This window comes from Gossypium arboreum, chromosome 8 (genome assembly GCF_025698485.1).
Source record: "Gossypium arboreum isolate Shixiya-1 chromosome 8, ASM2569848v2, whole genome shotgun sequence".
Lineage (NCBI taxonomy): Eukaryota > Viridiplantae > Streptophyta > Magnoliopsida > Malvales > Malvaceae > Gossypium > Gossypium arboreum.
Window position 1 is genome coordinate 1,611,533 of NC_069077.1, and position 16,531 is coordinate 1,628,063.

Sequence of the window (16,531 nt, forward strand, 5' to 3'; positions counted from 1 at the left end):
GTTTATATGAATTTTCGAATTATTGACCGATCAATATAGTTTCACTTAAACCCTAAATACTGTATTTTCACTTAAATTTTGTTCATTTTTTTAGAGAAATGTTCAAATCTCAAATAAAACCCACTTATCTCTTTAAAAAATATTTTTTAAATACGAATTTAAATTCTAGCATGTTATTTTTAGGACACATATAACTATTAAAATTTTTCATTTTCATTTAGTCATTAACTATTAAAATAGTTAACGGATTTATCAATTTGGTTATAATTTTGAATAATATAAAAATTTAATTCAAATTTATAAATTTTATCAATTTGATCTTCAAACATATATAATTAAATATAAATTATATATTGTGAAAAATACAAAATTTAATATTGGTTATATAAAATATTAAAATGTTTATATTTAATTATAATTATAAGAATCAAATATGCATTTAGCCCCCTGAACTTGGCACATTTTTTTGAGTTTGTGCTTATGATTTTTTACCCAAGTTGGTACCAGAATCTTTATTCCATCAAGGGTTTTAGTACTATTTTGTAACAATGTTAAATATAGGACACATGGCACTCTTAGGTTGTGACATTTGGCATCGGTAATGCTATAATTTATTTTTGATAAAATACTAAAAATTATATAAAAATTTAAAATATAAAAGAAATTATAAAATATATGTATATAAAAGAGTAAAAATATTACAAAACAAAATCTAAAATTCAAGTTAGAAAAATTGATAAAATTTACATATTTTTCTAAATAAATTGCAAATAAATTAGATGAAGATAAATTTTACAATAAATTTTATGCTTATAATCGGGGACAAATTATTACACAATTTTTCAAGGTCACAATAATGAAAAGGTGATGATTTGAAAAAGGCTTATAAGAAGTTTTTTCGTTTTTCGTTTTTCGTTTTATTTGTTAAGTTTCACAAGAAAAAATTGCGTTCCTTTGTTGAAAATGCTATTAACATGATCATGAATGAAGTTAATCAAAATTACAAATTTATATATAAGTTTATCAATATTTAATTAGATGTATTTAAATATAATTATAATTATATTTAATTATATGTGTTTGAGGATCATATTGATACAATTTGTAAATGTAAAAGGTTAAAATTATTGAATTATTTAGAATTAGCATCAAACCGATAGAATGTGTAAGCATTAAGGATAAAATATTATTATACCGGTTAAAAAATCACGCCATCATTTCATTAACCATTTAATAGAGAGTGAGTGACCAAAATAAAAATAATATAAAATATTAGTGATTAAATTAAAATTTTTATAAATAAATGATCAAAATAAAATACGTAAAATATATAATTTTATTATTCACCCAAATTTTTATAACATCGGAAAAGAGTTTAATCCTCAATGAGCAACGTCATGTCATGCTTAATATAAATATTATTCACCAAAATATCTACTATCCAATTAGATGGTTAGAAAATTTTGTAAAGAGAATGAAATTAAATTATAATTTTATTATAGGAAAAATATATTTTTTATTTTCATAGATTATATTTTTATAAATTTTAAAGGATAGAAATTAAATTTTTATATTTTTAAAGAAAAATATAATTTTATTTTTATTAATTTAAAATTTTAAATATAGGAATTTTTTTTCCAAAACCAGCATATATTTCAAATTTACACTTTAATTTGTTTATTTTTTTTTAAAAAAAGAAGATAAATAAAATGATGAAACGAAACTGTCTCGTGAAGCAGCAGGACCAACACTCTTTTCTCTTCCATTTTTCTTTTCTTTTAATTTGATTTCTCATTGAAAATCCCTTCCTTTCTCTCTCTAAATTCTTTGCTTCTTTCTGTTTCCTTTCCCTTTAGATGTTTAGTTCTAAGTGTTTCCTTTCTACATTCACTTCATTTCACTCACATTACCAATAAATAACCCTCCACAAAGTCCCGAAGGTGAAGGCTAGAGGTAAAGAGAGTAGAATTGGAGTAAAACCCATTTTTAGTTGAAGGGAAAAATGTCGGATTTAGGTAAGCCGGTGACGGAGAGAGGGGGTTTCGAGAAACTTCCCGATCAACTTCGTGACTCACTGAGTTACGATTTTAACAAGCCTGATTTCCGTGAACTCGATCTGGGTTCACCCGTTTCGCCGCTCCGAACTCGACAATCCGGTCTCACGATGACAACGACTACTAGTTCGAGCTCGAGCTCATCCGGATCGGTTTCGGGTCGAAATGGATCCATCGTGACTGGTAGAAGATACGAGTCTCGTATAAATAACAATTCAGGGGAACTTTCCGGTTCAAACGAAACAAGCCCGACTGTTTCGACGCGGATTTTAAAACCGGGTCAGATAAGATCCGAACCCAACATCCCCGTCAGTTCTCCGTCTGTCAATGTTCTTCCGACGGGTAATATATGTTCTTCAGGGAAAATCCTAAAAACCGGCATGGCGGTGAATCGGAGCTCAAGGTCCGACGTTTTGGGTTCTAGGTCCGGTAATTATGGCCATGGCAGTATAATGCGGGGCTCTGGAATGGGAATTAGACACAGTACAGCTTCCAAAGGTGGCACCTTTGATCACAATAACACCATGGGGAAAGCAATGGAACCTGATGAAGTGAAGAGAATTGGCAATGAGATGTATAAAAAAGGACAATTTTTAGAGGCTTTGAGTTTATATGATAAGGCTATAGCTTTGTCTCCAGGTATTGCGGCTTACCGGAGTAACAGAGCAGCGGCATTGACGGCGTTAGGGAGATTAGGAGAGGCGGTGAAGGAGTGTGAGGAAGCTGTTAAGTTGGATCCTAACTATTGGAGGGCTCATCAGAGATTGGCTTCATTGTTCTTAAGGTATAAAACAATTTCGATTATACATTCCTTTTGGTGTTTAAATGGTTTTCTTAGAGTGTTGGTAGAAATATTTCTGTATAGTTCTTTTGATGTTTTGAATCTAATTTTGTTAGAAAATTATTGGTTTTAATTGTTGCTAATGTTGTTGATTGCTTTTGGTGGGTTGTGATGCTTTTGATCTACGTTGTTGGACTTCTTGTTTTGTGTGTGTGTATGTTCGTATGTGTGTATGTATTATGTGTGTTTCTTGTATTTCCTTGTTCCTTTAGTTACATTGTGGAGGCAACTGTTAATACAGGTTGCATTTTGCCTTTTTACTAAAAAACGGGGCAAATTAGTCTATGTATCTTAAATCAAAGAGCAAATTGGTATTTTCTGTTAAAAATTTCACCAATTTCTACTGTTAAACACGGGCCTAGTTAATGAAATAATCAGATAGTTACACATGGCGTGTAATGTATACTTTATGTTTGTTAGTGTGTATGTATGTTTGTGTGTATGTTTGAATGTATATGTATGTGTGTTGTATTTCCTTTTTCTTTAGTTGCTTTGCCTTGGAGATGGTCCCAAAGTTTCGATTCGGTGAATGAATTTGAGTAATGCATTGATGAGAGTAGTCACTAATATTATTGATTGTTATATTTATATATATATATATATATATATTAGTTACTTTTCTGTTTGCTATATTTAATATTTATCCTCAGAACTGTCTGCTCTCTATCTTTTCATTTCTGATCCGGGTTTCTTCAATTCTTCGTGCCTGTACCGACTGTTGACTTTTAGTTATATGGTTCTCGTGTTGGTCGTAGTTTGTATTTGTTAGATTAACTTACCTAGGTTTATTCTTCTTTTAAGTATTTCTCTAGTTGTTTGTTGATATTCGAATGTTCAGCTTCTCTCAACCAATCTGGTGAAATTTTTTACGGTTTTGTGTTCAAACTACATATATCCTTAAAATAATTGGCTATTGGATATTGGTTAGCTCATGAGTCTTGAGCTTGTCGGCTATGTTCTCTATCGTCTATAAAAGATTATGTATCCATCTGTTCCATTGTTTTGCATGTTTATGTTACTTCTCTAGAGTTGTTCCCATTGACACCAATGTACCTGTAATATTTTGGTTGCTTTGATTTAATGCTGCTCCACTTCAGGGTCGGGCAGGTCGAAAACGCTAGGAAGCACCTATGTCTTCTGGGGCAGCCACAAGATCAAACTGAGTTACAGAAGTTGCAGGCCGTGGAAAAGCATCTTTGCAAGTGTACAGATGCTCGGAGAATTAGGGACTGGAAGAGTGCATTAAGGGAAACTGATGCTGCCATTGCCACTGGAGCTGACTTTTCTCCTCAGGTAAAAAAGCGGTAAAAGTATAATGGAAGCCTTTGTACTTGGAGTCAGATTGCATTTTACCCCATTTACTCAAAAAATGAGCAAATTAGTCCTTGTACATTAAATTAAAGAGTAAACTGGTCCTTTCTATTAAAAATTTCAGCCATTTCTATTGTTAGAAACTGAGTGGCTGACAAAATAACTAAATAGACGTGTACCTCATTCTGACATATAAGGACCGGTTTTTAATAGTTAAAATGAATTAAATTTTTAGCAGGAGGACCAGTTTGCTCTTTGATCTAATGTACATGGGCTAATTTGTCAATTTTTTAGCAGAGGGGGCAAAATGTAATCTGACTCATAGTATAAGTGCCTCCATGGTACTTTTACCATAAAAAAGCTCATCTAAAGTTTTTTCTTCATTAAATTACGAAGAATTTGTGCAGTTAACGGACATGGAAAATGGCTGAACTGATTCAAATCGAATTTACAGCTTTTTATGTGTAGAGTGGAAGCCCTTTTGAAACTCCATCAACTCGATGATGCTGAATCAAGCCTTTCGGTTGTTCCTAAATTAGAACCATGCACCAACTCCTGTTCACAGACTAAGTTCTTCGGGATGTTTTCTGAAGCATATCCCTTCTTTGTCCAAGCACAAATTGAGATGGCACTCGGAAGGTTAGTAAAAAAACGATGCTAAGCTTAATCCCATATCAGTGATTTGCAAAATACAAAAATTGATAGCGGATATATTACAGGTTCGAGAATGCTGTTACAGCTGCTGAAAAGGCTGAACAAATCGATCCCCGAAATGTTGAAGTTGCTGTACTGCTTAACAACGTGAAGTTGGTTGCGAGGGCACGGGCACGTGGGAATGATCTGTTCAAATCCGAAAGATTCACTGAGGCCTGCTCAGCGTATGGGGATGGTCTTAGGCACGATCCATCAAACTCTATTCTTTATTGTAACAGAGCAGCTTGTTGGTTTAAGCTCGGGCGGTGGGAACATTCCGTTGAAGATTGTGACCAAGCTTTAAGCATCCAACCAAATTACATAAAAGCCCTTTTACGAAGAGCGGCATCTAATAGCAAGGTATAGAAATTCTTTAAAAGCTTTCTTTTAGGTAAAAGTACCATGGAGGCCGCTGTACTAGGAGTTAAATTGTATTTTGCTCACTTTACTTAAAAAATGAGCAAATTAGTTATTGTATGTTAAATCAAAGAGCAAACCACTCCTCTCTGTAGAAATGGATAGAATTTTTAATGGGACTGATTTGCTCTTTAATCTAACGTACATGGATTAATTTGCCAATTTTTTTATTAGAGGGGGCAAAATGCAATTGGACTCCTTATACAAGGGCTTCTCTAGTGCTTTTACCCTTTCTTTGATCATAAGAATAGCCATCTCATGTATATGCTATTTGACATTGTGAACTATAGCTAGAGAGATGGGCTGATGCGGTACAAGATTACGAAGTTTTGCGAAGGGAACTTCCGGATGACAACAAGATTGCCGAATCTCTATTTCAAGCACAAGTTGCATTGAAGAAATCTCATGGTGACTTCGGCGAGGAAGCATGCAGTATCAAACAGTTCCGAGCCGCGATATCTCTGCCAGGTACATTTTTGCCCTTGCATTCACCAAAATTTAAACTATCATCGTTTTTACCGTCTCCCCCTCTTGAAAGAGTTAATTCAATCAACAGGTGTCTCCGTAGTCCATTTCAAGATGAGTTGCCACATGCAATGCAAACAGATATCTCCATTCGTGGATTCACTATGTGACCGCCATCCGTCCGTAAATTTTCTAAACGTAAACGACCCACCTTTTATTTATTTTTCTGATACTCGTTTAGAAAATAACAGAAATGTGTTCTTTCGAATAGGTGGACATCGAGGAGAGTCCTGGAGTTGCAAATGCCGAAAACATAAGGATCTTACCAACATTCAAGATATACAAAAACGGTTGCTGCCTCAAGGAAATGGTGTGTCCGAGTCGAGAAATGCTTGAACACTCGGTGATACATTATAGCTCTTACAACCCATGATGCCACCGTTTTCCACTCTAATTTTTTCCGGTACTTTCTTGCTGCCCAAATCTCCATTTTTGTTGGGAATTTACACAAGAACCATTGCCATAGGAACCCAGAAAAGTCACAGCTTTTAGTTCCCTTTTGCAGCTTTTAAATTTATTCATTCATTTCCTCATTGCTTTAGGGTTCATTTTAAAGATGCAATGAGAGGATTTGCAGGCAGGCTGTTAGTAGATGATATGTGCATGTGTATATATATGTGTGATGATAAATATTGTTTCTTTTTTTTTCATCAATAAGGGAAAAAATTTCTTATTATCTACAAATTTGTGCTAAAATAAATTAAATATAAATTATAAATACTGTTTTGTTTCTTTATTGAGTGGATGCACTTTTAATTGATACATTGAATAAAAAAACTAGCATTGCTGCTTTTTTTTTTTTTTGATGGTTTATTGACTATATATATATATATATTTAATTATGGTTTCTAATGCCTCATTGGCTTAACATTTATTTAGGGAAAAATACTATGGAGGTATTTCTGTATTAAAAGTTAGATTGTATTTTGTTCTTCTGAAATGAAATCATTCGGATGTCGAAAATAGATGCTAAATTATTGAATAAAGTTCAATATATGATGAGTACGAGTACATACATACATATATATATATATATAAGTTAAAATCATATCGAGAGTATGCTATGCTTGCATGATTAAGACTGGATATGATCTTGGGATTTAAAAATCCTTATTCGGTAAGAGGGAAGCCCATTTCTTTAAGAACTTGAGCACATCCAGGGACAGCTACCTTCTTCTTGAAGCCAAGATTGTTAGCCTTTCTGCTAGGCTCAGCTAAGCCATCATCGCTAGTTAACTCCACTTGTGCCTTTTCAAATGCTTCCATCTTCTCGTTACAATCTGCCCTTGGACTGCTCACCGTGCTCACCGCGCAAATCTGTTCCTCGTGGTCGCCTTCCACCGGGATCTTGTACACACCGTTTGCGTCTGTTTCCGCTTCGTGGCTGTACGTAACAGTTTCGTCCCCTTCTTTCCTGCACTCCAACTTCACCTTGGCACCTACAAGAACATTTGAGTTAATAAGCAACTGTAAGAGAAAAGAGAAAACCATGAGGGATTTAATAAATGAAGATTTCTTGTTCCGCAAGCAAGCAAAAGAAAAAAGAGTAAGATAAAAACATAAAGGTTTTAATAATCAAAGGTTTCCTGTTCCACAATTAAGAAAAAGAAAAAAAAGTGAAACTATAAGGGATTTAATAATCAAAGGTTTCTTGTTCTTCAAGTAAGTAAAAAGAAAGAGAAAAGAAAACCTGGTATGGGTTCGCTGAGTTTGGTTTCGAACTCTACGCGGCAAGTGTCGCAATAAACTTTGCCGAGTACGACGAACTTGTTGCTGAGACTGCCGGCATAGGCGAAGCCAACGAGGGAAGACAACAAGCAGATTGCCATTGAAACCAGGGCCCTCTGTGAAGCTTTTGCCATTTTTTCTTATTTGTTCTTGTTTTGGGTTGATGAAACTTGTAAACAAGAATGGTGAATTTATAGGGACTTAATTTTGTTTCAACCCCTTTTTTTTTCGCCATTTTTAAAGGATTTGCAGAGAAAGACTCATTCTTTTTTAACTAAAATTAGTAATATAGAAGTAACAATAAAATCATGGGTAAATTGCATCAATAGTAATTCAACTATAAGACATTTTCTTTTTTGGTCACCCAACTATTAGTAAATTTCTTTTTTTTTTTGTCACTCAACTATAAAAAGTTACAAAATGGTCAACTAACTATTTAATTGTCTTTTTTGGTGACCAGGTCGGTAGCTTTTAAAATTAGCATGATGGCAACTTTAACCCTCAATATTTTTGCATTGTTTCAATTTAGTCTTGATTGTAAAAAATCTAACCCTTAACATTTACACATTGTGTAATTTGGTCATTTTTTGCAATTGTACTTTTTTTGTGACCTTTTAACCTAAAAAGCTAAAAAAAACAAATTTATCAGCTAAATTTGATTGAAAATATAAAAAAATGGAAACACTAAAAAATCCAATATAATAATTTTCATTTTTTTCTCATTCTTTTAAAATTAACCCTCAATGTGACAAAGACAAAATAAACTGCAAAAAAAAAATGAAACACTGTAAATATTGAGAGTTAATTTTTTTAGAATCAAGACTAAATTGACATAATTTGTAAATGTTGAAGGTTAAAATTGCTATTATGTTAATTTTAAAAGCTATCGCCATTAGTCAACGAGTTACTAAAAAAGACAAATCTGAATAATTTAGACTACTTCTATAGTTGGATGACCAAAAAAGGAATTTACTAATAGTTGATTTACTATTTTTTAACTTTTCATTGTTGAGTAACAAAAAAGAAATTTTTTTTAATAGTTGGGTGACTACTAATGTAATTTACCCTACAATCATTACCCCATAAATGCCTATAATTAGAACCAAACCAAGATAAGTAACTTGCTTACATTATATATATATATTGGCCAGATTGCTTACATAATAATTAAAAAGCATATAATATAATAAATTTTGGTGCAACAATGAACACTGTAACTAGGAATTTAAATAGCATCATCCACATCTTTTAACCCGTCGTCAATGTTTTTCGATGTGTAATTCTTATTCCCGGGACTAAATCGACTTAAGAGTTAGCCGAAGTGGGGTTTAACCGGTGTTTTGCAAGCCGGCAGCGATTCCCTTCATGGTCAAGATGAGGGTGTCTTCTAAACCGGGGGCGTATTCACTCGTCGGGTTTAGTTTCACGAGTTCATCCGCGGATTTGTTTGATTCCATGATCTCTTTGGAGATATGTGGACGGAACTTGACGTCGTAGCTTGGGTCACGGATACGTTTGAGTGTGTAGGCTTGGCAGACATTTAGTGTTGTTATGTATGAGTCTCGGAGCCGTAGTCTTTGCTTCAAGTACGGATCACCTTCGAGAAGATCCTTGTGCCCGGCAATCTGGAAATAGCATCTACATTCGTTAGCCAAGTACATTGTTCAAAAGAAATAAATCGAAGCAGGGAATTCTGTTCTAGTGAGTTTACTTGTAGGAGAAGGCTTTTAGTTTCTTCATAGTTAGTCCTCAACCGCTCTCCGAATGACCATAGTTCTTGAGAAACAAGGAGATTATCATATAAGGCGGCGATCCCGGGATCTCCTTTTGCGAAGACCATTTCAACCAAATCGATTGTTACCCGGAAGAAAGGCCATTCGTTGTACATCTGCCGCAGCATATGGAGATTCTTAATGTCCTTTTGAATGGCATGTTTGAATGCTGCTCTAAAACCGAGCCAAACGGGAAGATGAAATCTCGTCTGTGTCCAGGCAAAGATCCAAGGGATAGCTCGGAGAGATTCGATGCCCCCACTTGGCTTCCGCTTCGATGGTCTGCTACCGATATTCATCCTACCGTACTCTAACTCGGGTGTAGCCTACAACCAAAAGAAACAGTATTATTCAATCAAAAACTGCTAAGAATGTGAGTATGCAAGTTCACTTACGAGGCGGAAATATTCAACAAATCGAGGTTCTTTGAAGACAATGGAACGGTACTCCTCCGTAGCAACGACAGCCATTTCATCCATCAAAGCACGCCATTCGGGTTTCGGTGAAACCGGAGGGCGCATACCATGCTCAAGTGTGGCAGCTGTAAAACGTTGGAGTGTTCTAAAGCACAAATGCTCTTCTCCGAACGATTTCTCAATAACTTCACCTTGAACTGTAACACGAAGTGACCCGTGAATAGTTTCTGGTGGTTGAGATAATATAGCAAGATGGGTGGGACCACCTCCTCTTCCAACAGTTCCACCGCGACCATGGAACATCGTTAGCTTCACACCGAATTGCTTAGCAACCTTTATAAGCTCCTCTTGAGCTTTGTACAACTGCCACGCAGCAGAGAAACGCCCAGCATCTTTACCCGAATCTGAGTACCCAATCATAACTTCTTGTTTGCCTTTGATCCGGTTTCTATACCAATCTATAGAGAAAAGCTGAGCCAATGCAGCGGGTGCAGCCTCTAAATCCGCAAGCTTCTCGAAAAGTGGGACAACTCTTAACGGTTGCTTCACGTGGCATTCACGCTGTAGGAGCTCAACAGCAAGAACATCTGAAGGTGTAGTCGCCATTGAAATGATGTATGCTCCGAAGCTGTCTGCCGGGAGTTCCGCTATGACATGGAACGTGTCCAAAACATCAGCAATTTCTTCGGTTTTAGGAAGATCGAGACCAAACAACGGGCGCTTGCCACTTAGTTCAGATAACAACCATTCCTGCTTTTGTTCTTCAGACCATTCTCGATAGGAACCTATTTCCAAGTACTTGGTAATGGCATCTATGACATCGGTGTGGCGATCAGACTCTTGCCTAATGTCAAGTCTAACAAGTGAGAGCCCGAAAGTCGAAACTTGCCTCAAGAAATCGAGAAGGCTTCCATCAGCAATCGGTTGGTCACCACACGAGCAAAGAGATCTATAACACAGTTCGAGCGGCTCCAGGAACTGCATAAAATTTACAACTTTCATTAGCATCGATGCCACTTATGAAGATGCTACTAAACTACTGATACAACGGAACTACAAAACCAGGTTTGACGAGACCTGCTCAATGTTGGTGAAAGTTGCTTCCACTGGAATATCAGAGATACCGTGAGATAACATTTGACGAGACCGTTCTCGTGTCTGATACAGCTTGTCCCTAACATCACCGAGAATAACACGGTACGGTTCATTCGGAGGAACTTGTTTCCAGAACTCTGCAATACAAGTAACACCAATAAGAACTAAACTAATGGTACGAGAATACGAGATCGGTTGAACATAATAGTATACCTATGTAATGTTTAGCATCTCTCCTTGATGATCTATGAAGTTCTTCAGCACGAACACGGAGCTCATCGCTGCAACGCCACATCGACAACTAAACACACAAACATCGATAAGAACCGAGCCTCAAACGGGACCTTTAAGTTAAAGAATGGAAGCTAAAATACCTCGAACATCAGATCCTCGATTTGGGAGTAGTATAAATTAGCAGCCATCAATCTAGCCAACAAGCAAACATCCCTTGTGACCTCGGGCGTTACCCTCGGATTACCTGCATTATACACCAATAAAACGATATAAACGCCCCCGAATATAAACCATCTTCTACTATTTATTTACTTGTGTGGCCATACCATCACGATCACCGCCCATCCATGAAGAAAATTGAATAAGCGGAGCGTTATAAGGAACACGTTCATTAATCCCGATATTCTTCAAAGCTGTATCAACTCGTCGTAAAAATTTAGGGACACCCTTCCATATCGTTTCATGGAAGTAACTCATTCCGGCCCTCATTTCATCTTGAGGAGTCGGTTGTGTCCTTCGAATCTCGTCCGTACGAAATGCGGCTTGAATCTACACGTAAAAGACAAGCAAAAACAGAGTTGCAAGACAGGGGATCACACAAGTTTATCAAACGAATATCACGAAAACCCGACACGTACCTCGCGCTGTAAAGCCTCGTCGAGCTCTTGCTTATCATCCGGAGAAATATCTTTACCATACAACTGCGCTAAACAATTTCTTATCCTGCAAGAAACCGAAAAACTTAGGCATTGAATTGAAATTTTCTTGCATAGGGAAAAAACCACACACACCTTCCATGTTTTTGCAGCAACGATCTACGAACCGATTGCGTAGGATGCGCAGTAAAGACGAGATCAACGGTTTGATTCTTAAGAGCATCGAAAACTTCTTCCGGTGACTTATTCAAATCAACCACAAGTCTCTTTAAAGTTTCTTCGATATCGGATTCGGTGGTAGCCGAATTCTCGTCAACGAAATCGCCCTTTTTCAACTTAATCCTTCGCCGATATGCGATTTGAACTTCTTCGGCGAGGTTAGCTAAATTAAGCATATGTGAAAAAGCTTTAGCTACGACAATGGAATCACCTGGATCTAAACTGGTTAATACATTCCCTAACTCCTCAAGTTTTTTGGGATCATTTTTCCCTTCATATTCAGCTGACAGTTCATAACATTCTTGAACCTAAAATTTTTTTAAAAAAATCCCAAACATTAAAAAATAGTACAAAACAATCCCAAAGCAGATATTGATTAAAAAAGGAAGAAGAACATACAGTTTCTTTAAGATCTTCGCCATGTAAATCTTGAAGAATATCAAGGAATCGATCTAAAAGCAAAGCATCGTATTCAACTAATTTATCATCTTCGCTTACTTTAGAAGGAACCAATAGTCGTAACTGTGCATCAATGGAAGCTAATTTTTGCAACTTGTTTGAATTACTAGCAGTCGCCATATCTCACTTAAAGGTTGGAACTTTAGCCTTTTTCTTAAAAAAGAAGAATAAGAAGAAGAAGCAAAGCTCAAAGATTGGATATACGGTAATAGATATAGAATCTGATTAATACCCAGAAAATAAAATCTATAAAAAGTTTTGATTTTTGAAAAAAAAAAGAGACCTAGATTTGGGATTTCTTTTCAAGAAATGAATTACCTTAAAAACTGCTAATGACTGCTAATGAGAAAAACTGAAACTGTGGATCAAAGAGAAGGGGGGTTTGTGAGAAGGACTGAAAAAAATAATTTTTTATTTATAGAAGAGACAAGATTCTGATTCAGCTATATTAAAGGTTCAATATTTATTTTTATTTTTAATTTTTTTTCAGGCGGTTTTATTGGCTAAAACCAGTTTCGGAAATTGAAGTGAAAAGGTACCGAATCATAGTTTGGACTTCGTTCTTTGTTGCGGTCTTTACATTCTCTCTCTCTTTTGACTGCAACAAAAAATTTTTGATGAAATTGATTCCGATTCAAGGTCACATTGATGGCACATGTGCTTGTATGTAATAGGATGAGAAATTGTACTTGTAAAGATTAGAGATGATATTATTGAAGGGCATTCACAAATTTTAAATATTAATGGTAAAAAAATTTAATCACTAAATTCAAGTACATTTTATAATTTAAAAAAAATATTGAAAGAGTTGAACTTGTTTTATTCAAGGACAAAGCTAAAATTTTTTTATTGTAATTTTACAATAATAAAAATATAATATCACTATTTTAATAACTTATATTTTTATAATTTTAAATAATTAAATCAAAATTTTTTATTTTTAAGTAGTTAAAATATAATTTTATTTTTATTAATTTAAAATTTTAAAAAAAATTAAAGAATTTAAATAAAAAATTTTCCTACCAATCCTAGCTACACTCCCAAATCCTATTTGATTCAGTATCAAATTTAATGGACACATTTTCAAAAAGAAATAGAATATACTTTTATAGTTGAACAGAATAAAATATATTTTTCAAAGATGCTTCTCTTTTACTTTTTATTTAAGGAGAGTATGTTTTATTTTTTTATTTTTTTAAATATATATTCGTGAAGTTTTAGTTAATTGAGATGTGAATAATTATTATTTTGAAAATTTTAAAAGAAATTTAGGTAAGAAAATAAAATTATATAAAATTATCATAAAGATAAATAATATTATCATAAATATTATTTAATTATTATAAAAAATAAATATTATTTATTTTAATATTTAAATTTGTTATAATTATATTTTTTTAAATTATCATTATAATTTGATTTAATATTTTACATTTTTTAATTATTTTTATTTTTAAATTTTAAAATTTTTAAATAAAAACTATATATATGTCCACAACTACTGTATAAAACTATTTTAAAGAATAGTATTTTAAACTTTTTCATCTTTTAGCATATCTTTTAAAATGTTCTTATTTTCACTTTTGTCTGTCATAAATTTTTTAAAATTTTTAGCATTAAATTAAAAAAATTGTATTTTAATTTATACATAAAATCATCGCACAGGAAAGAAATTAGTTTATAATAATTTTTATTGAAATTATGTAAGATTTAAAATAAAATTCATTAATTTATAGAAAATGTAAAACAAAATTGTTTATTTTTATTCTTAGAACAATATATTCATATATTTTACTATTTTTAAAAAAATACATATTCACTTCTTTTAAATCACCATTTAGAAATAATAAAAATATTTAAATTAAATTATATAAATATATAAATAATTTTATAACTTTATTGTTTTTAAACAATAAAATGATCAAATTGAGCCAATCTAAGATTGAAAAATATAAGACCAAACCCACCTTAAACCTAGTTAGATCGATTGGACTGAATAAGTTGTTAAACTCGTACAAATTTCTACTCTTCACCCACTTTTAACTTTTTATTTTAATTCTTTTTTAATTTGGATAATAATTAATATAAATTCTTTAGAACTTTGTTTTAATTTATATTAGCAAATTATAATAGATAAATTTGATATTATTAGCCTTGTACTTATTATGAAATTAACAAATTACGTGGGTAAACCTATCATAATTAAACCTAAGATAATATATTTTAAAATATTTGTAGAAACTCTTTCATTTAAGATGTAATATAATTAATCAATTAAGTCTTATTTGGTGATATAGGTATTATTATCAATATACGCATGGGTTTGAGTGTGCTGAAGCACATTATCCTTCTATTCATGAGTTAGGAATGAGCTACAAGTAGTTCTAATCCTAGACATTATACCAAAAAATATATGTATATCATTTTCTTATATTTTATCATATTATAAAGGGACAAATTTAAGGGCAGATAAGGTTTTGGACTTCGCTCAAATGAAAACTTATTATTTAAGTCTCTTATAAAATGATTAAACTAAAAATTAATTTATAATAAAATTATACTTTGACTCCTCAAAAAGTGATAAAATTATGTTTAATCCCTTAAAAATAATGGCACAACAAATTATTACAGAATAAATTCAAAAATAGTCACTTTTGTTTGCCTCAAATTATATTTTAACCACTTATGTTATTGTTCCGTTACGAAGTGGTCACTATACTGTTAAGCTTTGTTACCTCCCAAACGGCGGTACTATGTGGCAGTCTAAATGGATTTTAAATGGCAACTTGGATGTTCAATTGTTGGGATGAAAATAGGTTTTCAATTAAATAAATTTAATTTGAACTGCCATGTAAGACATCCAAGTTGGCATTTAAAACCCATTTGGACTACCACGTAGGACCACCGTTAGGGAGGTAATGGAGCTTAACGGTAGAGTGACTGTTTCATAACAAGATGATAACGTAAGTGACTAAAACGTAACATGTCAAACAAAAATGACCATTTTTATACTTTACCCATTATTATATTATAAATTTATGTTTCAATCTCTCAAAATTTATTATTCAATTCCACTAAAAATGATTTCACCCTTGATATTATAGTTGTTTTTATAATATAAAATTCAAAACATTATTATATTTATGTTTTTTTTATTATGTCCTATCACATTTTAATTATTATTTTTTCATGCCATGCAACATCTTCGTATTGGACAATTTTCTTAAAATGTTATAGGATGCCAAATTTCAGTCAACTTTTATGATGAGAATGATGGTAATTTCATTTAACATGAATTAATTAATAAATTAAATAAATGACAAATTTTAATTAAATTAAGGTTATCTTCATAGTTGAGCATGCAAAAACATGGAGTAGCTTTGGTTGACTTGAATACAATTTATTTATTGGTATCGGTACCTTTCAATTACACTTCCTATTTTCTTTGGATTATGCATAATTATTTTATTTTATTTATTTGATTTGATGTGTGTGCATGTTAGATTTTTAATATCTGAAATTCAAATTCTGAATCAAATTGGAAAAAATTATTCAAATTTACCAATCGAGTTAATATAATTACTTCAATTATTAATAACATGAAAATAATATCAATCTCTCATTATTTCTTCTATTTTAGCCTATCTATATTATTCATAAAGTTTTACAATTAAATTTAGGGACAGACAGAATGGTAAATTTTAATATAATTCCTTTAAAATTTATATAATTATAAATTAATATATTGGTAAAATTATTTTGATCATTTGAAAATTTAAAATTCAATTTTGACCTTCTTAAAAGAAGTTTTGACTTAGTCTCGAGTGAAATAAAAGTATAACATCAAATTCATTTATAGAAGTGAAAGGAAAAAAATATACAATAAAATCAGAATAATTATCCCTTTCAATATTTTATATATATTACTCATACTAATTAAATTAAAGCTGGACCAGTACAAAGTGTGTTTATTTACATTCATCTAAAAGTGGTGACTGAAATAAACAAATTTGTAGTACAAAATTAGTGCATTCAAGTCCTACAGGGCTCTTCGGAATGGTTAAAATTATAGGCCAAACTACAAGCTTGGTTGCACCACTAAGCCCAATGG

At 32.6% G+C, this 16,531-nt stretch overlaps 3 protein-coding genes across 5 annotated transcripts; 1 reads left to right on the plus strand and 2 right to left on the minus strand.

Moving 5' to 3' along the window:
* The first annotated feature begins 1,681 nt into the window (after nucleotides 1-1,681).
* On the plus strand, nucleotides 1,682-6,525 carry LOC108467826 (TPR repeat-containing thioredoxin TTL1-like). 3 transcript variants are annotated; one of them, XM_053017952.1, is made up of 8 exons: nucleotides 1,682-2,838; nucleotides 3,993-4,188; nucleotides 4,661-4,845; nucleotides 4,926-5,259; nucleotides 5,607-5,784; nucleotides 5,855-5,979; nucleotides 6,053-6,244; nucleotides 6,384-6,525. In XM_053017952.1, exons 1-7 carry the CDS (start codon nucleotides 2,003-2,005, stop codon nucleotides 6,212-6,214), a joined length of 2,016 nt encoding a protein of 671 aa, XP_052873912.1. In that variant the 5' UTR covers nucleotides 1,682-2,002; the 3' UTR covers nucleotides 6,215-6,244; nucleotides 6,384-6,525. The 3 variants fall into 3 exon arrangements, with proteins under 3 accessions (XP_052873912.1, XP_052873911.1, XP_017624106.1); XM_053017951.1 differs by having other exon boundaries at nucleotides 6,053-6,525; XM_017768617.2 differs by having other exon boundaries at nucleotides 5,873-5,979; nucleotides 6,053-6,525.
* A 290-nt stretch (nucleotides 6,526-6,815) lies between these two features.
* LOC108469393 (olee1-like protein) lies at nucleotides 6,816-7,765 on the minus strand. Its single transcript, XM_017770282.2, has 2 exons — nucleotides 7,532-7,765; nucleotides 6,816-7,280 (listed from the first exon to the last, which is right to left on the minus strand). Exons 1-2 carry the CDS (start codon nucleotides 7,701-7,703, stop codon nucleotides 6,952-6,954), a joined length of 501 nt encoding a protein of 166 aa, XP_017625771.1. The 5' UTR covers nucleotides 7,704-7,765; the 3' UTR covers nucleotides 6,816-6,951.
* A 900-nt stretch (nucleotides 7,766-8,665) lies between these two features.
* LOC108469879 (phosphoenolpyruvate carboxylase 2-like) lies at nucleotides 8,666-12,967 on the minus strand. The gene is made up of 11 exons (XM_017770966.2): nucleotides 12,739-12,967; nucleotides 12,361-12,573; nucleotides 11,878-12,269; nucleotides 11,725-11,809; nucleotides 11,413-11,635; nucleotides 11,227-11,330; nucleotides 11,066-11,153; nucleotides 10,835-10,989; nucleotides 9,737-10,735; nucleotides 9,281-9,667; nucleotides 8,666-9,194 (listed from the first exon to the last, which is right to left on the minus strand). The coding sequence occupies exons 2-11, from the start codon at nucleotides 12,538-12,540 to the stop codon at nucleotides 8,898-8,900; spliced, it is 2,910 nt and encodes a 969-aa protein (XP_017626455.1). The 5' UTR covers nucleotides 12,541-12,573; nucleotides 12,739-12,967; the 3' UTR covers nucleotides 8,666-8,897.
* Between the last annotated feature and the right edge of the window lie 3,564 nt (nucleotides 12,968-16,531).

Excerpts from the sequence above, each read along its gene's own strand:
- LOC108467826 (XM_053017951.1), top strand. The coding sequence starts at position 2,003 with ATGTCGGATTTAGGTAAGCCGGTGACGGAGAGAGGGGGTTTCGAGAAA. Across the intron at positions 2,839-3,992 it reads TTGGCTTCATTGTTCTTAAG|GGTCGGGCAGGTCGAAAACG; the intron begins GTATAAAACAAT and ends GCTCCACTTCAG. Across the intron at positions 5,260-5,606 it reads GAGCGGCATCTAATAGCAAG|CTAGAGAGATGGGCTGATGC; the intron begins GTATAGAAATTC and ends TGTGAACTATAG.
- LOC108469393 (XM_017770282.2), bottom strand. The coding sequence starts at position 7,703 with ATGGCAAAAGCTTCACAGAGGGCCCTGGTTTCAATGGCAATCTGCTTG. Across the intron at positions 7,281-7,531 it reads ACTCAGCGAACCCATACCAG|GTGCCAAGGTGAAGTTGGAG; the intron begins GTTTTCTTTTCT and ends ATGTTCTTGTAG.
- LOC108469879 (XM_017770966.2), bottom strand. The coding sequence starts at position 12,540 with ATGGCGACTGCTAGTAATTCAAACAAGTTGCAAAAATTAGCTTCCATT. Across the intron at positions 10,990-11,065 it reads AGATGCTAAACATTACATAG|AGTTCTGGAAACAAGTTCCT; the intron begins GTATACTATTAT and ends CTTGTATTGCAG. Across the intron at positions 9,195-9,280 it reads CTAAAAGCCTTCTCCTACAA|ATTGCCGGGCACAAGGATCT; the intron begins GTAAACTCACTA and ends TGCTATTTCCAG.